The sequence below is a fragment of the Acomys minous genome (genome assembly GCF_964271855.1).
Source record: "Acomys minous genome assembly, chromosome: 11".
Lineage (NCBI taxonomy): Eukaryota > Metazoa > Chordata > Mammalia > Rodentia > Muridae > Acomys > Acomys minous.
The window spans coordinates 110,682,480-110,708,870 of NC_140492.1; the positions used below are offsets into that span (position 1 = coordinate 110,682,480).

A 26,391-nucleotide genomic window follows, 5' to 3' on the forward strand; every position below is an offset into this window, starting at 1 on the left:
CCAAAAATCCATAAATAATACTAATAAAGCAAAGGTCAGTGAGTTGTATGTGACAGTTGAGGACTTGAGCTTGACCCCTGGGAGCCACGTAAGGGAAAGAGAGAACTGACTTCCACAAGTGACCCTCTGACCTCCACACAAGCACCATGACCTGAACACACACGCACGCGCACACACACACCCCAGTTCCCATCCTCACAATAACACATTTAAAAAATAAAATAAAATGAAGACTTAAAGATCGAAACCTTTGAACAGAGAGGCCATCATCAGCATTTGGCTGAGAAGTCAGCATTAGGAGGAAGTGGCGTGGGGGGTGGGGGGGGAAGAACAACAGTAAGTCCACGAGGTGTGTTACCACAGTTTTCCTTTTCCTGAACATAAGGAGAAAACCGGAACTATGCAACGAGGAAAGCTGGCAAACACTATCTTAACCTGGGCAGGGTTCACAGCACTCCTCGTGCTGCCTATTACTATGTAACAAACTACTGCAACATGTGTTGGCTTACAAAAGGCCTCTCTCCCGGGTGTGTGGACTGAGAGGGCTCAGCAGACCATTTCTTCCAATTTCCATTCAAGTGCTGACTGGAACTCCAATCATCTGACAGTTCACTGTCAACTTTTTCCTTTTGGCATTGCCAGAGTTTGAACCTGGACACTTGAGCGTGCCAGGCGAGCTCTCTACCACTGAGCTACATCCCCAGGCCCCAGTATCAATTAAATATACAAGGTGACTTCTTTACTCCGGCATCTGGTGGCTGAGATAGCCAGAATAACTGAATGCTGCTCAAACATCTTTCTCTACAGGGGACTGGTTTGAGCTCTGAACGCGCTGTTGGGCAATCTCAGTCAGTCGGTTTCACCTCCAGCCAGCATTTCAGCTGGACAGACATGTCACAGACATCACCCCCAGAAACCAGAGCAAGAGCTGCAAAGGCTCCTTCAAGTTCCAGCTTAAGAGGCTAAACAATTATTGTTGGCTCTGTTTCTTAACAATTAGACTTTATTATACAACCCAGCTATCCTATTCAAGAGGGGGAAAAGGTTAAAGGGAAACAAGAATAAACCTTCCAGTATCAGTTCCACGAGACAGATTCCCAGGTGTCTCTGGGCCTGCACGCTGGTCCTTTCCTCATCCTCAAGCTTTGAACCTGCAGCCTTCTCTCCTCTCTGCGTGCGTTTCTCTCTAGGGCGCAAAGGTCTCCCTCCGACCCCTCCTCCTACCCCACGGCTGTTGGATTAGAAACACAATAGCCTGCCTGAGTCCGTTTCCTGAATTCTGGATCCAGGATAGTTCTTCCCAGTATTCAACAATATCCATCTCAGTGGGGGTATCAGTGGTGTTTCCAAACAGCTGACAAGGCAAGAGCCACCTAGACTGCCTTCACCTAGGATAACGCCTACAATCCTTCCACAAATTATATTTTCCACATTCGATTATGAGAAGGTTGCAGGACCAGTCTAGATTAATAAAGAAGGGCCTATGGAATGCCACGGAAACTGGAGACACAGTTTACTGAAGATCCTGGAACCTGACTGGGCTTAATCTCCTATTGCATCAATTAACTCTTTGATGTTCTCAAGTCTCTTTCAGATCCCCAGGAACCCATTGCCCTTTTAAAGCTGTTCCAACGTTACCGTACACATTTTTTCCCTCTGAATTCTTTTCTGTTTTTGTCAAATAGCCCATCTTGGAGTTCACTTGTTTTCTCAATTACTTATTCTCTCAAATTACTTAATAATGTGGCTTGTTTTGTTTGTAGTAGAAGGCAATCCAAGTTTAGGCTTATCCTAAATCCACAGCTGGTGAGTTTCTCAGCCTCACTTAGGGAGCGTTTGCAAAGGGTGGTTTATCCCCACAAACCTCTGTCTGCTTGCATAGGCCTATATGTGCCTTCCAAAGTCACCAGTGTGTGGTCATGAACTGCAGAATTCCATGAAGCTCTAGAAAGAATCACCAGAGGGACCAGCCCTGGTTCCTGCTCCAGAACTGTGGCTGTGAATGCCATGATGCTGAGCCCACAATCCGTGCCAGAGCTGGCTGTAAGGCAAACTGAGCCAAGTCCATCATGTTACTACTGTGCATAACTGTGCCAGGCGACGATGTCTTGAGCTCCATCTGTGAACGTTAGCCCAGGATAGTTGGGCTAAAGGTTGGGAATGGGTGGTGGCAACAGTCCCTCAGGGGCTGGCATGGAGCTTCAAGGCGGTCCTTGCTTCTGTGCTTTGCTACCCAGTAGGTAGAGTCTTCCTCTATATTTTTTCAAGTTTATTGAATTAATTTATCCAGATTACATCTCAATTTTTATCCCATCCCTTGTATCCTCCCGTCCCTCCCTCCCTCCCGCTTTCACCCTAGTCCTCTCCCCTGTGTCAGTGACCTAGGCGGACCTCCTCCCCCACTATATGGTCATAGGCTATCAAGTCTCATCTTGGTAGCCTGCTTATCCTTTCTCTGGATGCCAACAGGCCTCCCCCACCAAAGGGAAATGGTCAAATATGGGGCACCAGAGTTCATGTCAGAGTCAGTCCCCGCTCTCCACTCAACTGTGGAGAATGTCCGGCCCATGATGTTTACTGCATGTATTGTCCATGGTTGGTGCAGTAGTTTGAGCAGAACCCCTGGGCCCAGATCTGCCCATCATGATGTTCTTCTTGTAGGTTTCTAGGACCCTCTGGATCCTTCTATTTCCCCATTCTCTCAAATGTCTCTCACCTAGAGTCTCAATAGGATGTCCTCACATCTATCCCAATCTCCTGGTAAGTGAAGACTTTCATGGGACATGCCCCTTGGGCTAGTGTCCAGATATAAGTGAGTATACACCATGTGAGTCTTTCTGCTTCTGGGTTAACTCACTCAGGATGATCGTTTCTAGTTCCATCCATTTGTCCACAAATTTCAGGATTTTCTTGTTTTTTATAGCTGAGTAGTATTCTACAGTGTAACTGTACCACAGTTTCTTTATTCATTCTTCGAATGAGGGACATAGCTGAGATTGTGGGCAAGATTCTTAGCCGCAGTCTTGGCCGTCTGACTACCTCAGGTCCAATGGCACCATCTTCAGGCAGTAGCCTGGCCCACAGGATGCACAGCGTTCCTCCCAGAACTGAGCTCACCATGATCTGCTTCAAGTCAGAGGTCAGGATTTAATTCCTCCTCAGTCCCCAAAGTGGTGATAATCACTCTCCATGAAGCTTGGAATTACGGGAGGGGTAATACAGGCCTCGGCATCTTTTCAATGTGTCTTTTCCTGCTATACTAAAATCAGAACACCACAGATGGTCTTACTTCTTTAGCTCGTGTGAAGGTAGTGTGGCGCATGAAAAGCAGGCAGGCGTGTCCACCCTCATGACATTATGGCATGATGTTATCTACAAATGTGTTGGCCCTTACCTACAGCCAGCCTGGGATATGTAACACCCTAGGCCCATAGGCTAGACACACTGGTTAGTGCATCAGCAGGGAGGCAGCTGGCCTATGATCTCACTTAGCTGCTGTCTTGTTCTGCCTCTCTGCAGAAGACAGCATCTGCACACACGCGCGCGCACATACACACACACACACACACACACACACACACACACACACCAGATAGCCTTTATATCTTTATATCACAAAACAAAGATCTCCAAGAATGCCAGGCGTGTTGGTGCACGCCTTTAATTCCAGCACTCGGGAGGCAGAGGCAGGCAGATTGCTGTGAGTTCGAGGCCAGCCTGGTCTACAAAGCAAGTCTAGGACAGCCAAGGCTATACAGTGAAACTCTGTCTCAAAAAACCAAACCAAACCAAACAAAACAAAACAAAACAAATCTCTAAGAACAATGTGCTGTCTGATGTATTGCCATGGAAAGTGCAAAAGACTACATCTAGAGGCTTCATTTCAAAATTCAACTTTAGATATAATCAAACTTTTAGATTTAACTCCCAGTCCATGGCAAATGAAAGAAACATAGGATGTTATGTTTCACCGCAGATGCAGAGTCAACAAAATACAAAATGCAAGAAATATTACTGGAAAAAAATATCTCAGGAGATAAGAGACAAATCAAATACGTGTGAATCCAGATTATAATCAACTATAAAGTTTATAATACAAAACAAGAAATTGGGCCGGGCATAGTGGCTGGTATCTTTAATCTAGCACTCCTCAGGAGGCAGAGGCAGGCAGAGTTGAGTCCAGTCTGGTCTACGTAGCATGTTCCAGGCAAGTAAGGATTATATAGTGAGGTCTATCTCTCCCCCCCCCAAAATTCAGGATATTTGTGCATGTGTATGCATGTACATGCATACTTTTATGTATGGGAGCGTGTCTGTATGCTTATATGCGTGGAAGCTTTGAACAACCTAGGTGTCCTTCCGTGGGAGCTGTCCATCTTGTTTTCTGAGACACGGTCTCGCTTTGACCTGGAGATTGCCAAGCTAGGCAGCTCGGCCAGCGGGTGAGCCCTAGACACCCACCTGTCTCTGTATCTCCAGAATTGGGATTACAACCACGATGCCATCATGAGCTGGGACTTTTTTTTTTTTTTAATGTAGCTTTGGAGGATTACATTCAAGTCTCTGTGCGTTGGTGGCAAGCACTTTACCAACTGAGCTGTCCCACAGCTTCAGGAAATGTATTAGCTGACTAGATACTAAATGGTGCTAAGCTAGTTTTAATGTCTTAAATATGATGATACGGAGGCTATGACTTTCTAAAGAAAAATTTTACTCCACTCCCTGGCTTTTCCTGGCTGTTCTTGTCTACCACCATGAGCAACTCATTCCCAAACTTTTCTTTAGATGCTTCCTTCTCTACCTAGTCACTAAGTGTTTGTGTGCATGCTGGTGTGTGTGGTGTGTAGGGCACTTTCTTTATTAGTGATTTACGGAGGAGGGCCCAGCCCATTGTGGGTGGAGCCATCCATGGGCTGGTCATCTTAGGTTCTATAAGAAAGCAAGCTGAGCAAGCCACAGGGAGCAGGCCAGTAAGCAGCACCCCTCCGTGGCCTCTGCATCAGCTCCTGCCTCCAGGTTCCTGCCCAGCTTGAGTTCCTGGCCTGACTTCCTTCAGTAATGGAAGTGTAAGCCAAATAAACCCTTCACTCCCCAACTTGATTTTTTATTTTTGCAGCAAAAGAAACCCAAACAAAGTGTGTCTTAGAATTTGCTCTAATGTTGGCCTATCTGTACCCTGAGTAATTTAAAAATCTTATTCTATAGTATATTAATGTGTTATTAAGAATTTCGCAGTGGGAAACCTGGCATAATTGTAGTCTCTTTATTTCTTGCTTGCATTTAGTTAGACCTTGCCCGGTTAGCTAGGCAGATTGTATGCTTATTTGCGTTGGTTTGGGGAAAACTGTGCGGGAGTCAGTATTCTCGGAAAGCTTCTCTTAATCTAGAGTCCAATTTGTCAATGCATTAAAAAAAATCCAACAGAAGCCGGACGTAGTGGCGCATGTTTTTAATCCCATCATTCAGGAGGCTAAGACAAGTGGATCTCTCTGAGTTCGAGGCTAGCCTGGTCTACAGAGTGAGTTCCTGGATAGCCAGGAGTAGACAGAGAAACCCTGTCTCAAAAAAAATAAATAAATAAAAAACCCCAAAGCAAACAAACAAACAAAAACAAAAGTACAGAGAAATCAATGCAAGCTAACAGCTCCCCCAATCTCCCAAATCTCACTCCAGTCCAGTTGCCCTCAGTATCCACAGCATCCAAGCACGTGACCACAGAACATAGCATGAGGCAGGAAAGCCTGAAAAGAAAGTCACCAGGGACGTCAGCCACATCATCTTTTTCTCACGTGGCTTGTGATGCAGTAAAACTTCACAAGAAATTGCTTCTTTTTCCCTCCAGCAGAGAAGCAAAGCAGGCCAGAGGTGTGCATACCTGCTCAGCAGCGACCCCGCCTCCCAAGTCGGAGGGCGGAGTTTTAAGGGAGGATGGCTGCCTGCTGCAGAGCCTTCTGGGAGTTGTAGTTCCGGATTGCGGGGCTTTGCCAGAGGCGGCGGGCTGGGTGAGCCTAGGACTTCATCCCCCGCCAGCCCCCGCGGCCTAAGTCGTTGCTTCTTCCTGTTTTGGGGACAAGTCGCCGAGCAGCTGCCAACTGCGAGGTCTGAGAAGTGGTCTTCGCCTCCTGATCTGGTTTTCCGAGGTGGAGGGATTGATTGGCCTGCTGAGGTAGAGCACGTTCTCGCTCCTGGCAAACTCACCCTGGGACAATCGGAGAGGGAGCCCAGGTGAGCAGAGAAGGGCTGAGCTTGCGGCCAACATGCTGTCATCAAGGAGGGGGTCTTTGGGCTGTGGTCAGAGCCAAGCTCCCGGTCGGGGACACTGCTCGGGAGAGGCACGTGTCGAGTGGGTCGAGTGCGGGGAGTCCACGGGAACTGAGGAAGTCTGAGTCAGCTGGAGCCTCTGGAAAAAGGCAGGGAGGGTTACAGCAGATGAGCACCCCATGCCGGCGTGAGAGGACAGTTTGGATAATTGCAGGAATAGAGGTGTCCCGTGAAAAAGAATTAGAGAGGGGAAGCGAGAGCGAGCGGAAGCCCCTGGTATCCCTGCCACACTGGTGGTAAGGTTATGACTCACTTGTGCTTGGACAGGTGCTGGTAGATGCAATGAAATCTCTCCCACCAAGCCACTTTTCCAGCTCTAATTGTGGGTGGCAGTGGTGTGTTGGCTGTCTCGCAATACGGAGCAGTGAGGCAGCTAGGCGAAAGCTTTCTCCTCGCTTTACAAATCAGGAAAAGACCTAAGGAGTCGGAGACACCCGCTTATCATCAGTCACTTATTAGCCAACTTGTCTAAAATCTAACTGTAAGGGTCCTTTGGTAGTGCCTTATCTGTTGTTGAGGTCAGTAGATTTGAGCGCCCTCTCTGATTTTGTATTTGATGTTTTTAAATATATCAAAGAGCTGGCATTCGGAGTAACAGGCAAGAAGTCTTTGTTCATTATCTATCTTGGGCTTTGTTGTCTTCAATAAAACTTTTCAGTGGGTCAAATGACACTTATAAGTTAGAGAAAACTCTGCATGCCTTAGAAAGAACTATGACCAGATAGACATGGGGCAAGCCTACAATCCCAGGACTCAGGAGGGTAAAACAGGCAGAGGGATGGTCTCCGGTTAGAAACATAAATAGTGACACTTTCTCAAACCTGAAAACCAGAGATGGAGAGATGGCTGGTCTCCAAACTACTGTCCCTGCCAGTATGAGGTCCTGTGTCCCAGCACCTTTGTAAAACCAAAACTGGTTGCTGTGGTACACATAGTGAGCCCAATAATTGGGGAGATAGAAACAGCTGGACTCGGGGGCTTGTTAGCCACCTAGTCACAAAAAGTAAGGCAGAGGGAAGACACCGACTTCAGTTTCTAGACTCCACATGCATGTGGGCACACACAACACAAACATGTAGATACACACACACCACACGTACAGGAAAAACAGGCTACTTCCATATTAACAAAGATGCCACATAGTTTTGTACCTCTAAAAAAATAAAATTTATGTTGCATTCCCAAACTTTGCCCACTAATGCTTTGAGAACAATCAGTTTTAGATTTCCTTTCAAAACCTTAAGAAGTATGAACGTATTCTACACTTGAAAGTCTGCCATTGCAGTTTTATAATACTCCAAGTATTTAACAGGGTGGGGGTAAGCTCAGGAACACAGTACCGCTAACCTGAACGACAAACGAAAACAGTATAGTGTTTTTATAAAGGACCTGGCATAAACATGAAAAAAATCACAAGAGGTGAAAATGTCCCAGCAGGCCTGCATTTTATAGTACACTTAAGTGTCAGCTCTTTGCCAGCAGTTGTTGTTTTGTTTTTGTTTGGTTAGTTTTTTTTATCTAAAACTCAACATCAGAGACTCTAGTGTTGCTGCTGTGGGAGGAGAGGTTCTTGGGAGCCAGAGTAACTGCCTTGGTGAGTTCCAGACTACACTGTGTTCTACACTGCCAGGTTTTATCATCCTTTGAAGCGTTAGTTGGTCAGAGTAGAAAAATGTACCGCTGGTGACATCAGAATTGTAGAACAGTGGCTATCAGCTATTAACACACTGGTAAATTATTCACAAGGAAGGAATTGAGGTAAGGGTGTTAGTAGACTCTGGCAGATTTATAGAGAAAACAGATATACACACACTCACCGCTTCTACCAGGCTGCCATATTTATTTATTTATTTATTTATTTATTTATTTATTTATTTTTGAGACAGGGTCTCTCTGTGTAGTCTTGGCTGTCCTAGACTTGCTTTGTAGACCAGGCTGGCCTCGAACTCACAGAGATCCTCCTGCCTCTGCCTCCTGAGTGCTGGGATTAAAGGCGTGCGCCACCACGCCTGGCCAGGCTGCTTTTTAAAAATAGCACGATTCCCTTGCATTTATACTACAAAGATAGGTCAACTCTTATTAAATTTCACTCGCTGGTGACTGTAATTTCCTTTCATAAATTGCTATTAGAATACAGCCATGCACACTAATTTCCATACTATCTGTCATACTAAAGGCAGAGTTAGGTAATTGAAGATGCCTAATGACTTAAATAATTTCTTTCCACCCCTTTATTTAAAAAAAAAAACTCACTCTATGGCCTAGTAAACTGAACATACAGTATCTTAAATTTTGTAATATATGCAAATGTATTAGATAGTAACTATTTTCAGCCTCTGAAAAAGAACGTAAACTCCTTGGATGTTTATGTCCATAGAAATATTTATCTTACCACAACCTAGTCTATCCTGCAAATTGATGCTAGCATCTTAGCATAAATACTGTAGATTTGCTTATGGATATGTATAAAAACATCTGGGCTCTGCAGGCCATGACCAGAGAACAGTGCAGGTAATTCAGTCTCTGTCCATGATGCTACCGCCAACCACGGTAACCAGCTCCTTGCTACCCGGGGTTGGCGTCAACTTGAACTATAGTCACACATTAATCAGCCTTACTTCCCTTTCTAGTACCTCTATGACTTTTAGCATACCGAGTCACATATGCCTGTCATGTATTAACTGAGCCCCATCCCTTTTGGGGACCTGTAGGAGCAGGAATTTAATAGGTGGGTCTTTACTAAAAGCCACCTTACAATTTAGCTTGTTGCAATTAGATGCAAGAAGAGGCCAAAGGGCACCAGAGCCTTGGTATGTTCTCAGGGTGGTTAGCGACGTGGTGGGAGCCAAGTGGAGCCTGCCTTGACCAACTTTGTTGTTCTCCCCAGAGCTCTGTCTTCCTTATCTACTCAGCTGGGCTATCTCACACCCAGCTGCGAGGCCTTTTATTTCTTAGCCCTAGTGTTCCCAGCGTCACCATTTTAACCCTGACATTCATTTTAACTCACATTTGTTTTTACCTCAGTATCACACAAATGAAGTTAGCTGCCAGCATCCTTTAGGGGCCCGTCTTTGCCATTCTCGTAAAATACCTGAGATGAAGTCATTTGTGGACAACAAATTTATATGTGACAGTCCTGGAGCATCCGAGGTCAGGGTGCACTTGGTTTGGGTGTTTGGTAAGGGCCTGATCGCCACTTCCAGGACGGCCCCTTCGTGTTATGTTCTTGCACAGTAAGAGAGACAGAAAGGCAAAGGGGGCTTCTAGCTCAACCCCTTCATCCCTTTGATAAAGTTCTATTCACGTTGGTCATTAACTCGTCTCCTAAAGGCCTCTCTCTTACTACTGTAACGCTGAGTCATCTCTGAAGCCTTGGTAATTACTTTCAACACATAAACCTTGGAGGCAGCATGAGAGTACTCCAGGACTAAAACCAGTTTTAAACAACCAAGAACTCTTAATGACTGAGCTTTGGGTTTAGAGTCTTGAAGTTAGGGCTTTGTTTTAAAATCAGGGTTTAAGCCGGGCAGTGGTGGCGCACACGCCTTTAATCCCAGCACTTGGGAGGCAGAGGCAGGTGGATCGCTGTGAGTTCGAGGCCAGCCTGGTCTACAAAGTGAGTACAGGACAGCCAAGGCTATCACAGAGAAACCCTGTCTCAAACAAACAAAAACAGAACAAAACAAAAAACATAAACCAAACAACACCAGGGGTTAAGATTCTAGGACTGGATGTCTGCTTGTGTCGCCTCACTGTTTAACACACACTATATCATTGTTACGACTGCAGCAAAGAAATGCATAGGAATGCTTAGCATTTTTGCCATTGATAGACTAGTCTGCATTCTAACCTAGTTGCAGACTCTTATTCCCTTCACAACACACGTCATCAAATAGCAGCGTATCTTACAGTTTTACTCGTTTAAAAAAAAACCATTAAATTGCTTCTGGAACCACCAGTGTGAGCTACCTGACTGAGGCAGCTGGAAACCACCAAGTTCTGCACTCATTCGCTTTAAAATGATTAAATATTTGATAAAAGAGGCACTAAGAGCTCTGGGTTCCTCATTTATGAGTTTTGTTTTGTTTAAATCAGCTTTCGGCTTCTTTGGAATAAATCACTAATTTTACTATGCCACAACATTTCAACATTCAGCAGTCAAGATGAATATTCATACGTGGTTAACCCAGAGCCACTGAGTTCCTGAATGGCCGCCATGCCTTCCTCACACCACTTCCCTAATGCTACTTTCTGGCAAGGCTGACTCTTCCTAAACGTTCCCTCTTTCTCAGTGTATTCAGTCCCTGTTAAAAGATCTCCAGGAATTCAAAGGACCTTCTCTGTCCGGACTTAGGGACAGTCTGGGTTTAGTTTAAGAAGCAATGCTGCAGTGCTGCTCTACAAATAGCGAAGGGTAGCCACCCCGCTCTTTCTCTCTTTAAGCAGATTTGTTGTCACTCTCCCTTGGCTGTGCTCCCTTCTCCTGCTGCACTGTCCCTGGTAGGACTGACGGTGACCAGGGAGATATCCCTGAGACAAAACCAAAATAAAAGCAAAAGAGCTTGCGTCAGAAAACAGATCCCTTTAAACTAATTTGCCTTAAATACAACATACCGTTGTGCTTGCTTTCCCACTGATGGATGCCCGACGTAGAATTTCTGCCATCTCCGTTCCACCTGTGTTCTCCAGGTGACGGCCCTTTGCTGTTTGGGCTGATAATTGTCCTCCTACTCAGTCTAGATGCTGGAGACCTGATTGTGCAGATGGTTCTTGGGTCTTTCAGAGACCTTAAGCTCTTCCCTAAGGCACGTGCCACAGCGCAGAGGATGTGGCACTGGGCGCCACCCTGATCCAATTCAGTCCCAGCTGCGGCTTTGTTAGCTAAGTGATCGAAGACAAGCTTCTTCCTGGAGCTTCGGCTGCTTTTTCTATTTTCCCTTATTCCTTCCTTCTCTTCTTCCCCTCCCGTCCTTCTAATGTGAAGGTATATTTCTTTCCCAAGGTCCAGCATCATACAAAACTTTAGACAGCAGGGAGCATCCAGTAAGACAGCATTAGCTCTGCCTCCCACGCCCCTTCTACTGACAGATGCATCCTTTACTCTGAAGTTCCTCCAAAATGGCTCTCAGCTAACCTCTCTAGAAGTGAATTCTTTCCCTTTAGCACTTTTATTTTATTTTATTTTTTGGTGTGGCTCTTCAATAATTCTATGAAGATCATCCTTTTTCTTTATTTCTTTTCCTACTTCAGATTTTACTCTCTATACTAAATAACAGCAGCTCCATCACACAGATTAATAGAGTTTGGCATGGTTCTCAGTGCTTAAACATACACATTTATACATTTCAAAGAAACACTTTTATGGGTTTTAGATTTTTCCAAATAAATTTCTCCCCAACCTCCCAACCTCATGCCATTCTTTTTTGATGCGAGGGTACTGTTTTCCTTGTATTTAGCTTTTCATTTTCTAAAATGCTTTTTTTTTTTAGCTGAAAGAATTTAAAAATTTTATGTTATAGCAGAATCCTTAAAGTGACATGCCTACAAGATGATTACAGTGTTTATAAAATTTAATGCCACTGCGCTTCTCAGATAAATTTCTAATGTTTCTTTCTTTGGTGTTGCATGGAATATTTTTTCCCATTGCCTCAAGGAGCCATTTTAAAAATTAGTCAGATCTTCACTTTTCACATAAGGAAACAATGAACTTGTGAGTGTTCACTTTATAAGTAGGTTAGTGTCAGTTGTGACATAAAGAAAATAGCACTGGGAGCCAACACGATCTGACTCAGTCATCTCTGAGGCTTTGCTAGCTAAGTGATAAAAGGCAATTTCTTTTCCATCTTAAGTAGCTTCTTTCTGTTCCTTCCATCTTCCATTTTAGTGTGAATCCATTTCAAAGAGCCAACTGAAGAAATCTTTGAACCTGGGATAAATCTTATTTGTTTGTGTGCATCGTGGTTATTGATGCACTGTTCCCATTAGCCAGGTTATAGCTCGGAGCAAGTCTTTCACTGATCTCTTTCCAAGCTGATTTGGAAACCAGGCCCAGTGTTTGGTATAGAGTTGAACTAAAATGAAACAGTGAACTGAAAACTTGCATTGGGTATGCATGCCGCTGGGCTAGCACTTCAGAGCTTTAGGGGATGGTCTCTCAGCTTTTTAAGTTATGTTTTTAAATTTATTGATGGTAGGGAATGTGGCTTAATTTTCAATTTTTTCTCAACACCTCTTTACGTTGCAGGGACTCAGTAAGCACCTGTTGAGTGACTGTGTTCAGGGGTTACCTTTGCTTTATATTTTGGCTCTCTTAGTAACTTCTGCCATTCTAACACTCACAGCGTGTGGAAGCGAAATAGTTAAGCTGGGGTGGTCTTGGCTTTGGTTATGCCTTTCTTCCTGTTCTGTGGTGCCGCAGTCCCACATTCTGGGCAAGCACTCTGCCACCGGGCCACATTTGTCTTTCCCTTCCAGTGTCTTTGAAGTGCTACTCCTCCCAGATACTGTTTAGTGTGGTCCTTTGGCGTGTCTTGTCCTTAGCAGGACTAATAAGGACGTGACTGGCTTATATATTGGCCAGGAAAGCAGAACCGAAGAGGGAAGTGAAAGGGAAAGAAACAGAGAAGAGAAAATGCACATATTTGGGGAATAGAACACGATGCTAGCATCTGTGTCACATATTCATGGCATGTTGATGGCAATTGCCTATATGTCTATTATTAATGAAGCTTTCATTTGAAAGGGAGAAGTTCAAAGGTGGCATTTAAAACGTATTTTTATTTGTCTATTGAGCATAGTTACACAGCTGAACATTTCTCAGTACAGAGTTTTAATGCATGCACCACTATTTTTAACCCTTATGTAAACTAGTGAGGTGGATGCCATTATTTTGATTTTGCAAGTGGGGAGATAATGGCATGGAGGCTAAATGGGTGGTGCTAACCTACATGGTGAATGGCAGATACCGAGTCCTGATACAAAACCTTATTTACTTTCAATCCTTCCATAAGTGCTATTGTTAGAACATCAGGATACGTTTGGCTAGGGTGTGGCTCTGGGGTAGAGCACTCACCTAACAGCCCTGTGGTCTGTACTCATCATAGAGAGAAAGGGGGAGGGGGGGCAGGAAAAAAATTGGTTAGAAAAGTTAATGTAAGAGTCCATTAACACATCAGGAATGATACGACAGTACTTGCTTAGTGCCCACAGGGACATGAACTAGGAGAAGGTGAAGGTTACTGGACACGTGCCATGACAGAGCGGGGCACACAGCACAGCACGGTGGTGGAGAGCATCAGCTCAGGCCTGCTTCTGACATTCAGGGATTGCTCCCTTGTGCCTTTCATCTTTCTGTGGAGAATGGCAATACCAACAGTAACGAGAGAGAGAGACAGAGACAGAGAGAGAGAGAGAGAGAGAGAGAGAGAGAGAGAGAGAGAGAGAGAAAGAGACAGACAGAGACAGAGGAGAGAGAGAAGAGACAGAGAGAGAGACAGAGAGAGAGGGAGAGAGAGAGAGAGAGAGAGAGAGAGAGAGAGGGAGGGAGAGGGAGAGGGAGAGGGAGAGAGAAGAGAGAGAGAGCAAATACCCCTGTAACTAGATCTAGATTGAAGAAGTTGAATGAACACTGTGATTACCATATGGGAGTTCCTGTACTTCCTGTCACAACCTCTTGTTGTCCTTCTGGCGACTTCTCAGCAGCAGAAGTGGTAGAATTTTGCCTGGCTCATCTTTGGTAGGAGGTTGTGTCGTGCAGTGTACGCTGTCCAGCAGTCCTGCTGATCGCAGCCCTCGTGTGTCAGATACACAATCCTCCCCAACGTGCACCACCAGACTGGAGGATGTCCAATTCCTTCTGTATTGCTCTGTTCTGCACCTCTTTCTGTCCCTTTATGGCAGACTAGACTGTAGGACAGGCGTAGGAGCAGGAAGTGCCACTGAGCTGCTGTAGTTCTTTAGTTATTTTTATTAAATATTGTTTGGGGGAAGCTGACTGAAGAAAGAGATGTTGCTAAGTCCTTCACAATCTTTTCCAAACTACAAGTAGTCTTAGATTCCATATGATGCTCTTATTGAAATATAGACTTTTATTTTAGATAAAATCATTTTAATTGTACAGGTCATGATTTTTCAATGAAAGTAGAGTAAGCAAAAAAAAAAAAAGTATTTCAGTAAATGAGCTAGCTATTCTAGAGTACACCAGCATAGTAACATTTGGTTTATATTATAATGCCTGTGAAAGATTCTAAGAATTCTAATATAATAAAAATTCACTAGCTGAAGAAAACAGTATAGGCTTTGCCATTAACCTCCCTGAAGTCCCGTTCTCAGCAGTGTCTGTTAGACCATGAGATCCCAAGGATGAGAAGATAACACGTCTTAAGCATTTTAAAGTGAAATTTCACATATGCTCATAATAACAAAAGTAGTACATTCTCATAAACAGAAGCAGTTGCAGTGGCACAGAGTGGGGACGGCGTGGTTCTGGGTCTCTGGTCCCTCTGTGAAGGGAGAACTGATGAGATGTGGTAATGGACGGATGCTGAACGTGAGGACAGAAGCCATCATGATGCCAAGAGTCGTGACCAGAGCAGTTAGAAGGTCAAAGATCCTACTAATTGGAGTCAGGAAAACAGTGTGCGTTTTTTGAGAAAGAAAATCAAGTTTGAAACACGCCAAGTCTGAGTTGTACAATCATATCCAGGTATAGATGCTGAGTGGGCAGCTGGATCTGCAGGTGTGCGTTCCGGAGAGCTGTTTGGCCAGACGTGTTACTGTAGAAGCTGGCGTGCCTACATCTGCTGAACCTTCTACAGTTGCAGTGGGTTTTCTTCATACTGCCTAATGTGATAGCCACAGTGTTACGGAAACCTCACTTCCTCGTGAGAATCTGAGGCCCGTGCACTTCTTGAACTCTGCTCCGAGGGTAACTAACCTCTTGTAGTCTTTACTTTAGGTGGACCTTGGTCTCTGTGTATCTCCTAAGTCTCGAGGCTCTGAAGACACGAGCTCCAGTTCTGATAAAGCAGCCATTTCCCGCAGGCATCCCCATGCTTCTTTCCTGTGCTGTCAACTTATCTGGTTTCATTTCTCACCCCTCTCTTTGTTTGTTTTTGTTTTTCAAGAAAAGTTTCTTGTGTTTCCTTGGCTGTCCTGGACTCACTTTGTAGACCAGGCTGGCCTTGAACTCATAGCAATCCGCCTGCCTCCGCCTCCTTGAGTTCTAGGATTAAAGGGGTGCGCTACCGCTCCCATCTTTATTCCTGCTTTTTAAAGCTTTCCAAAAAGATTTTTTAAAAATATTCTAATCTAGTGTTGAGTCCAAATAACTGACTGTATATTCTGGGAAACGAATTGTCTCACCTGTTCCTCATTACACTGAGAGATAAGAAATATTAGTTACTAGTATTTCTGACAAATATGTCAATCATATACCTCACTGAAGTCATGATGGCTTTGTATCTATAGGCCCAGGCTTGTTTAAGAGTTGGAGACTAACCTGGGTAACAGTGAGCCATCTTTTTAAATGATGCTTTCAGCAAAGTCCCATGCTTTTCTATTTCTTTTGCATGCAAATATATTAAAAATGGTAAGATATTTGTAAGGTTAAACTAAATTACCTTTGTCTGATTTATATAGGACTAGCTTCCTCAGTGACTGGAATCTGAGAAAAATGGCAGATGTGGATAGTGAGTCCAGGAATCTTATCCCTGAGGTAGAACATGAAGTCAACCCTGGACCTATGAATATCCAGTTTGATTCGTCAGATCTAAGGTCTAAAAGGTAAGGCTTTAGTGCATTTATCTCATAATCAGGGCTTCTAACAATTAGATATAATAAATTACGGCCAAAAAGATGAATAGCATTGATAATACCCATTTTCTTACGGGATTTATACTCTGATGTATGTGTGTACGGTGATATGAGTACTGTTTCCTGTTACATATTTTGTGCTTTGGACTAAAATCAACATGTCTGTCAAGGAAAGGGTTGGGTTTTATCAAGTAAGATATGTTTATGTAAATTGCCTCAAATATGTGTTGATTTCCCACTTCATACAAAGTGGTTGATGCTAAAGATAGAGAAGCAACAGTCTTTACCTTCACTGACTTTAAACACCAGCAGATACTTTAAATGATTTGAGATGAAGTAATGTTTCAGTTTGTAACTGGAACCCTGAAGAGAATCCCCTTCAGAAAAATGCAACAGCGAGTTCAGTAAAGTAGCCTCTGTGTAGAGAGATGCTGCTCTGAGTAAGGTGCAAACAGGAGGGCCTGAGATTGCATCCCAGCAACCACAGGCATTAGATGGGGGCCCATGCACACCTTTAAGTGCAGAGGTGCAGCGGGTAGACCCAGGAGGAGCACCATGACATGCAGCCTGCCAGGCTAATCAAAAAACCTGAGTTCCAGATTAAGGAAGAGCCCTGCCTCATAGAAATAAGGTGGAGGACAGTTGTCCTGCTCTGGCCTCAGTGCGTGTACATACTTGTGGGCCACATACACAAAGTGGTTATTTACAAAATAGGCAAAAGAAAGACCAAAAATGGTAGAACACATCTATCACTTAGCACTCAAGAGACAGAGGCAGGAAGGTTGTGAGACAGGGTCCAGCCTGAGCTACTAGTGATACCTTGTCTATTTAAGAACAAACAAACAAACAAAAAACCCAGGCCCTAGCACGATGGCTCAGCAGGAAGAGGCACTTACTACTGAGCCTGACAACCCGAGTTAAATCCCCAGGACTCACATGAGAGAGGGAGATGACTCGCCCAATGCAAGTTTTCTGCACAATGGCACTTGAGTGTACACACACAGATACACACACACATACAGACACATACACACACACACACACAAAGTAATTAAATAAATACATAAATAAATACATGAATATAAAAGAAAATTTAAGACAAAAATAAATAGCCTTCCAGTAAGAAAATGAAGTAGAAAAATATATAAAATATAAAGTAATTTTAACAGGAATATACAAAATCTGTGAGAAAAGTCAGGCGGTGGTGGCGCACACCTGTAATCCCAGCACTCCGGAGGCAGAGGCAGGTGGATTGACCTGAGTTCAAGGCCAGCCTGGTCTACAAAGTGAGTCCACGACAGCCAAGGCTACACAGAGAAACCCTGTCTTGAAAAAACAAAAACAAAAACAAACAAACAAAAAATCTGTGAGAAAGACTAAATTGGTCCTGAATGGTGTAAGATAGGATTTGGAATAGTTCATCAAATCTGAGATGCTGTCAATTATAAATTGCATTTAAAGCTGGGCATAATGGCACATGCTTTTAATCCCAACACTTGTGCGGTAGAAACAGGCAGATCTGTGTGTTTGAGGCTGGTCTGGTCTACAGAATGAGTTCCAGGACAACCAGGACTACATAGTAAGACCCTGTCGCGAGTGATAGATAGGTAGGTAGATAGATAAATAGATAGACAGACAGACAGACAGACAGACAGGTAATATAGTAAATAAAAATACACAAAGAGGGCTGGAAAGATAGCTCAATGGTTAAGAGATCTGACTGTTCTTTCAGAGGCCCTGGATTTGATTTCCTAACACTAACATGATGGCTCACAACCATTTGTAATTCCAGTCCCAGGAGGTGTGACGCCTTCTTCTGGCCTCCATCAACACCAGTCACGCACATGGTGCATGGACATTCTTGCAGACAAAGTACCGGAACACATAAACAGATCATTTAAAAAACACTTAACACACACACACACAGTCACAATGTCTATGTGTATTATATATGTAAAAAACTGGACTTGGAATCTTTTTCTTTGTATTCACTGAATTTTTTCTTTGTATTCTTGGCCATATATGTTATCTTTTCATTTATCTCTTATGTAATTTGGCCATATAAACAGAGTGCATTGGTTAAGATTTTATTAACACCTCACACTTAGGAAACCTGATTCTCCTGCATCACTTTTGATTTAGTCATCGAGCAGGTTGTGTGTCCCTCCTGCATGCAGAAGTGTCCTTTTGCCATAAAGAGGATCGGTGACTGGTGATGCAGCATGTGACTTTTTTCCCGGAAGCACCGGGCATGCTTGCAGGGTTTCACGCTTGCACTGTCCTGGTCTTAGCAGCTGGTGTCATGGGAGGTCTTCTCGCGTGTGATTCCTGTTCTTCCTCAAATGGCTCTTCGGTGGCTTGAATGGCTTGGCCAGGAATGACAGTTACCTGTCGGCACAGCACCACCCGGCCAGCAGTGATTAAGTAGTCTGAATGGAGTCTGGGGGAGAGTGAGGTGGCTGAGGGGAACTGAGCAGCTGAGGTAAGGGAGCTCGGTAGACAGGAGTAGTGGATGCTCAGCACCTCTCGCTATCAGCTGCATGGCAGTGTGGTTAAAAGCCGCAGCTCCTTCCAGCCCGGGAGACGAGGAGTGCGGAGAGCTGGCCCTGAGGATGATGTTAGCCATCTCTCAGATACTTGATTTCCCAGTTCTTTTAGCTGAAGCTGGTAGTGCTAAATTGATCACACAAATGTGTCATTGTCATTAATAGTCTCTCTCGGACGAGATAGAGAAACTGACTCTGTGATCTCGGTGACATATTCAGTATGAGTGAGTGTGAGCACTAATAAATGCTGGCTGGGTGCTTAGAGTGTTCTTGAAACCTCTAAGTTCTGTGATAAATAATTGGCCACTGTGACAATAGGACATAGGTCATGAGAGTGCATTCCATTACGTAAGTCGGCAGGACTTCAGGCCCTTGAAATTTCAATCTAACGGGGTAGATTAAATGGAAATACACTTTCTATAATGAAACGTGTCAAACGAAGGAGTCCGCTGTTCTCAGCCCTGGCGTAACTGGTAAGCATGGGTGAAGGCGAGCAACACCTGTAAGAACTTAGCAGTGCTCGCTGCTTCCGCCTGTGGGGTGATTTCTGCTTGAGAAAGCAGACGCTGTGTGGTGAGGAAAAGTGTGTGAGTGCTAGGAAACATGGCTTCTGCTGAGATCTGGCTTCTCCCCTCCTACGCGTACATAAAACTCAGACCCACCATGTCTTCCAGTAGACGATCCAACCTCAACAACGGTCACCAAGCTTCTGTTCCTTGAGTCACCCTCCTTCGGTGCCATCCCTGTACCATGTATAGCATGTAATTTGCTGTCTCCAGCTGTCTGCTCACCTTTCCAAACCCAAGTTCATTTGTCATAATTGTGAACTGAGGACTTTAAATTGTTTATACTTTTCAGATTTACATTGCCACATATTCCAGCTAACTAGCATTTGTGATTGTGATGCCAAGCATCATCTTACATTTGGGAAACAGCATGTCTGTGGGATGATAGAAAAAAAAAATGTTTGACTAGTACTTAACCTACAGTTAGCTTGTGTTATTTCTCTCCCTTCCACTAGGTGGCAGTCTTAAATCTTAAATTAGTTCGGATAGAAGCATTTTAACTGCTACAAACTGAAGGGTTGGTTGCATGCTTATCATTTAGGTGAGCTAGAGTCTAAACCAGGTAGAGGAAGGGTTTTGAAACGTGCCATAGGCATTTGGATCTTTAAGGTGCTTTATTGAAAAGTAAGGCCGCCTTTCCTTTAGCATGCCTCCCTCCTATGCTATTTTTTTTTTCTTTACCTGTTTGGGGTAGAATGAACCACACAAATGTAAATGGAAGGGCAGAAAGGTCTAGAACTCTCCCGTGTTCTATTTGATACATTCTATAGAGAATTAACAGGCTTTTCTCGGACTTTTGGAGACTGATGGAGCTACTATTCAGTATTGCTTCATATTTTCCCACTGCTCTCTGTCTGTGCCCTGGGGAAGCTGACCATCCCAGCCAGCCTACAAAGTTATGGATGGTTGATTTTTAACTTTTACCCGGTGCTGGGGATTGAACCCATGGCCTTGTATATGCTAGGCAAGCACTCTGCCTTGAGTAGCTCTGGTCTTTATCTGTCCCCTTCTCTGCATCTTCCTTTGTTTCTCCTAGGCCCAGGGTTACCTACGGCAGGCGCTCCTCACGCTTCAACCTCCTAAAAATGCTTTGCACACTTACTTTTCCCCTACAGTCTGTTTACCAGCACTCGGCTGTTACAGTTTTGTAGGACTCTGTTGTCCACTTGGTGTTAGAGTGGAAAATCATTGGGTGGTTTACATGCTGCCTTTATTCCAGTACTGAAAGTTTCCAAGCTTTTGCTAACTGATAACATGGGTGGTGCTCTGAGAAGCTCTGATAAGGATAGAATTAGCTTTCCTGTGTGAGTGCTCTGTCTGCATGTACGCCTGCATGCCACAAGAGGGCGTCAGACTCCAGCATAGATGGCTGTGAGCCACCTTGTGGCTGCTGGGAGTTGAACTCAGGACCTCTGGAAGTACAGCCAGTGCTCTTAACCACAGAGCCATCCCTCCAGCCCCGAATTGAACATTTCAAATTCAGAGTGTTCCTCAAGCCCTCAGAGCACGTAAGGTACGTCATGGCACCCTGCTTCTTAGAGCGTCTGTGTGTGAGTGAGCAGCCTCCGTCATTCCACCTGCCACCAACGCTGTCACTGTAGATCAGCGAGGTAAAGGGGTGAGTGCATGTCAGCTCATGCAGTGCTTGGGAGTGGCCCCCTAGTGCCTGATGGTTTTATAGTTCAGGGTTACACAGACAACAAGAGTGAGGGAAACTGGGTAGTGGTAGACAGTGTCCTTAGCAGACACAAGGCCCTGGATGAGATCTTAAACTCCATAGGGGGAGGGGGAGGGGGAGGAACAGAGAAGGATCTTCCCCAGGAGGGCTGGTTTGCTAAGCTGCTGTGAATTGCATAATGCAGAGCTTGCTGCCAATCAGTCCCAGATGGGTGGGTGGGACCTCCGTTATCCCTGGTGACACTGTGCTGTGTGAACTACAAATTGTACTGCTGCCTTCATCAAACCCACCTCTACTTCCTGTTCTCCCCCTGCTCCTTTCCCTTCAACCTCTTTTTCTTTCTTTCTTTTTCTTTTTCTTTCCTTGGCCTAGTTACCTCTGTACTTTTCCACCTTCTTCTGTTATTTTTTTTCCCTTGAATTATATTTTTGCCAAATGCTTAAAGAAAAAGAATCTTGGTCTTAGTGTTAGAATACCTTAAGTTTATGTGTGATTTTGTTGTTAGATTAAGTTTTTTTTTTCTAGTCTCATTGGAATCCTTTTATTCTCTCAATTTCTTTGTTTTGGTGGGGTTTTTTTTCCCTCCTCTCTCTCCTAGAGTTATTTTTTAAATGATCCCCGTCAGTATCTGCTCACCTGAGTTAGATCTGGGTTTGTCTGTGTGTTTGGTTTGTTTTTTTCCTACTTTCTGGGAAGTTTGCCATACTTAGTTGTCCTTCCTTCCTTCCTTCCTTCCTTCCTTCCTCATTGGCATTACTAAGAGAAGCCGGAAAACCATGGGAGCCTTCGGGGCTTTGATTGATGCTCTGCAGGGTCAAGTCAAAGATGTTTTGTTGATCATAAAAGCTATGAAGAGTTACGGTCCCACCTTTGTCTGCTCGGTGTTAACTCAAGTGTCTAGTGAGAAGGTGTTTGCGCAATGGTACAATAGCACCACAGAGCTTGAGGCCAGTAGTGATAACAAGAGATTCAATGTTGCTTTCAAGGAATTTAAAGCCAGGTGCTAATGATGCACATGAATTGTTCTGTGGTCTTAGGGAGACAGCTTAGTCTATAGCCCCTGCCTTAGAGCTGAGCTCAATCCCCAGAAACCACCTAAGTAGTTGGTGCAGTGACGCAGGCTTCTAGTCTCACTGCTGGGAAGCTGGGGACAGGCAGCTCTCTGGGAGTGCTGGATGAAGCTCACATACATTGAAAGTCATGTTGTCAAGAGAAGCTGACACATGCCCACAGCGGCGCAGCCTGCAGTCCCAGCACTTGGGAGCTAAGACTTACGGGGACTGTGAATTCCAGACCAGCCTGGGCTACTGGAGACCCTGTTTTACAACATCAAACTAAGAAAATAATTACACTGAAGATTAGACTGTGTGTGATTGTTATTCTATCTTACGTAAAGTGAAAAGGAAGCAAAACCAGACGTGCACCCCAATGTTAGCAGTGCTTATTCCCTTTATTCATTTGGTTAGCTTTGCAGTGTTGGGGCTCACCCAGAGCCTGGCATGTGCTCGGCAAATGCTGCTCTGCTGAGCAACATCCCCAGCACATGAGTGATGCTTCCTGAGTACCGTTCACATGATCTGCCGCACAGTGCTCTCCTGATGAGAACAAAGTAAAGTACAGCATCCTTATTCTTCAGACACAAACAAGATTCAAAACGACAAGCTGGCTGTCTGGAGCATCATGCCTCCATCACCAGTGCTGCTGTGGGCTGATGCCGATTTCCCTCCTCCTCCTCCTCCTCCTCCTCCTCCTCCTCCTCCTCCTCCTCCTCCTTCTCCTCCTCCTCCTGCTTATTCTGTTGTGTTTTGGTTTTTTCTAATTAGGAAAGATTTAGGAGGAGGATCATGAAAAGGGTCTGTAGAATCAAACCTGGAATCCTAAGGAAACAGTCCCGCACACGGAAGCACGCTTCCCGCCCCTAAGGAAACAGTCCCCGCACACGGAAGCACGCTTCCCAGCCCCTAAGGAAACAGTCCCGCACACGGAAGCACGCTTCCCGCCCCTAAGGAAACAGTCCCCGCACACGGAAGCACGCTTCCCGCCCCTAAGGAAACAGTCCCCGCACACGGAAGCACGCTTCCCGCCCCTAAGGAAACAGTCCCCGCACACGGAAGCACGCTTCCCGCCCCTAAGGAAACAGTCCCCGCACACGGAAGCACGCTTCCCGCCCCTAAGGAAACAGTCCCGCACACGGAAGCACGCTTCCCGCCCCTAAGGAAACAGTCCCCGCACACGGAAGCACGCTTCCCGCCCCTAAGGAAACAGTCCCCGCACACGGAAGCACGCTTCCCGCCCCTAAGGAAACAGTCCCCGCACACGGAAGCACGCTTCCCGCCCCTGAGGAAACAGTCCCGCACACGGAAGCACGCTTCCCGCCCCTGAGGAAACAGTCCCGCACACGGAAGCACGCTTCCCGCCCCTAAGGAAACAGTCCCGCACACGGAAGCACGCTTCCCGCCCCTAAGGAAACAGTCCCGCACACGGAAGCACGCTTCCCGCCCCTAAGGAAACAGTCCCGCACACGGAAGCACGCTTCCCGCCCCTAAGGAAACAGTCCCGCACACGGAAGCACGCTTCCCGCCCCTAAGGAAACAGTCCCGCACACGGAAGCACGCTTCCCGCCCCTAAGGAAACAGTCCCGCACACGGAAGCACGCTTCCCAGCCCCTAAGGAAACAGTCCCGCACACGGAAGCACGCTTCCCGCCCCAGATGCCTTTCCTGTGATGCATTAGACGGAATCACGGGAACATACACGCCTATGTCATTCTTGTTGATTGACATTGAGTCACACAGTAACGGCGTCTGTAAGCCGTGCCCTAGTCGTTTGTGTGTCTCTGTTCTTCCCTGCCTTCCTTTTTCTGTTTTCTTCTCTCTTGTCATCTTTTTGTGCTTTTCCCCCTCATTTCCCTTTCTTTCTCCATTCTTCCCTTTTGCCAACAAACATTAAGCTTGTTCAGTTCAGTATTTCTTTCTGGCCAGAGAGAGAGAGAGAGAGGAAAGAAAAGAGTAAAAAAAAAAAAAAAAGAAAGAAAGAAAGAAAGAAAGAAAGAAAAATCAAAACAAAATGACACAATGGCTAAAAATAATTTAAAAATCTGTGTATCTTCAAAACTTATGTTTTAGTAGGAGAATACTAGTTAAACCCAGTCTGAGCCAGCACTCCCAAACCCTGTGGAGTCATAGATGGCTGAATGCGCACGCTGGTGCCATTTACACTGCTTAGGGCCTAGGGCAGCGGTTCTCAACTTCCTAGGGCAGCGGTTCTCAACCCTCCTGACACTGCTACCCTTTAATACAGTTCCTAATGATGTGGTGAGGAACCATAAAATTACTTTGTTGCTACTTTTGTAACTGTAATTTTGTTACTGTTAGGAATCACAGTGTAAATAAATGGTAAGCAGGAGATCTGATGTGTGACCTCCAAAGGGGTCTTGACCCACAGCTTGAGAACCACTAGTGTTGGGCGCTCTGCAAGCTGTGAGAGTTCAGCTGAATGAGGCCCGGGAATGTGTGTGTATAAGCATCCCTAAGGGAAATCTGATAGTGGCATTCGGGAAACTCTGCTCAGGTTCTGAGTCCCAAAGTGCTCCGACCATACATTCTTAGAGTCAGGGGCTAGGTAACTTTTCTTCTACATTTCCGGCTATGTGAGCATATGGCCTCACCTCTGCTGTTTTAGAGTGGAAGGCAGCACAGGCACTCCATCACTGCATGAGCCTTGTCATGTTTAAATCCAGTTTTATTAATGGAAACAGGCAATGGCCCTCATTTTTTTCTCCTGGACCACGTGCTGCTGGTCCCTGACCTCGCCCGAGGAGCTCCAGGCGCTCCGATGTAAGCAGCCCTGGGTGCTCCACACTGATATGACCCATGAGAATGCGTCTGGCTTTGTTTCTGGAGAAGTTAAAAGGGGTGGGGGCCGCTCACCTTAATTTCATCCCTCATGCTTACTTGTTTTTAGTAAAAACATTTTGGGGCTGGAGATACAGCTTACTTGTAGAGTTCTGGTTTCAAATACAAAAAGCCCTAGTTCAATCTCTATCACCACACACACACACACACACACACACACACACACACTCACAGATATACACACACATACACACACTCACAGATACACACACACACACACACACACACACTCACACTCACAGATATACACACATATGCACATACTCTCACACACTCACAGATATACACACACATACACACATGTGCACACACTCTCACACACACACACACTCACACAGATATACACACACACACATGTGCACACACTCTCACACACACACTCACACACAACACGCACAGCATTGTAATTAACACCACTTCTTTTATTAATCTCTAGCTTCTCCCTCAAGTTCAAACCATGAAACAAACCTAAAATTTTTAAAAAGAGGTTGATTTTCATGAGTGCTTTGGCTCCATGCATGCTGTGCAGCCACGTCCACACCTGATGCCACGGAAGCCAGAAGAGGTGGTCAGGTCCTCTGGAACTGACGTCACAGAGGATTGTGAGCTGCCACGTGGGTGCTGAGAGTTGAACCCAGGTCCTCTGCAAGAGCAGCCAGTGCTCTTCACTGATGAGCCACTTCTCCAGCCGGAACGGAAAATCTTTCCACAGTGTAATCCAGAGCTTTCAGCTGTTGGCCTGGAGGACTGGCTCATCAGTGAGGAGCACTTCCTGCTCCTGCAGAGGACCCCGGTTCAGTGCCCAGCACCCACACGGTGCTCACAACCATCCATAGCTCCAGCTCCAGGGGACCCACCACCCCTGAACTCCACGAGTACCAGGCACACGTAGGGTCCGCATGCGTACATATAGCCAAGCATTTGTGCACATGAAAAAAATGAACCGTTGCTCTTTTAAAAGGTTTTGACTGTTAGAAACCCTAGGGACAGAAACAGAAGCAAAAACTGCTATGTGACGTGGCAGGTTAAAAACATAGCTGTGCATTTGCAGTACAGATTGTCCTTACGAGTCTTTGAAGGCTGGAGAACACGTGCCAAGCGTGTGTGGGACGATGCGTTCTACCCCAGTACTGAAAAAACAAAGAAAAACAAAACTCTGAGACCACAAGAAAGAAATCATATTAGGAATGATTTCTAAATATCATCTTAAAATATAATTTATCACATATGAATATTAAACCATTCACAGTTTTTATAGTTACTATCATCGTGTGTGTGCTCTGTATGCATGAGCACACATGTGGTGGTGTGCATGTGGCGGTCACAGGGCACTTCTGTCTGTCCTTGTTCCACCCTGTGGGTCTGAAGGATTGAGCTCGGGTTATTAACGCTTGCAAAGCAAGCGCTGCACCTGCCTGACCGTTTCACTTCCCTTGTTGGCAGTTTTAGTTCATTCAAATAGTGCTATGATACGGGGTTTCTACATGACTTTCCATCATACTTTTGACCTCCTAAGAGAGTCTCAGAGGACAGTTATCAAAGTACCACGTGCAC

The 26,391-nt window shown here is 45.2% G+C and overlaps 1 protein-coding gene across 9 annotated transcripts in view; it reads left to right on the top strand.

Annotated features, from left to right (window-relative positions):
- Positions 1-5,970: 5,970 nt before the first annotated feature.
- The window catches only part of SLC38A9 (solute carrier family 38 member 9), a 78,928-nt gene continuing 58,507 nt past the window's right edge, over positions 5,971-26,391 (top strand). For 4 of the 9 annotated variants that reach the window (XM_084801027.1, XM_084801031.1, XM_084801029.1 and 1 more), the window contains exon 1: positions 18,993-19,153. Coding sequence is in view for 1 of the 9 variants with exons in the window: in XM_084801026.1 (XP_084657152.1) it covers positions 15,995-16,104 (110 nt within the window). In the remaining 8 variants the exon portion in view is untranslated. Of the gene's footprint in view, positions 6,226-15,960; positions 16,105-18,992; positions 19,154-26,391 lie in introns of those variants that run through there. The other 5 variants (XM_084801028.1, XM_084801032.1, XM_084801026.1 and 2 more) reach the window with 4 other exon arrangements.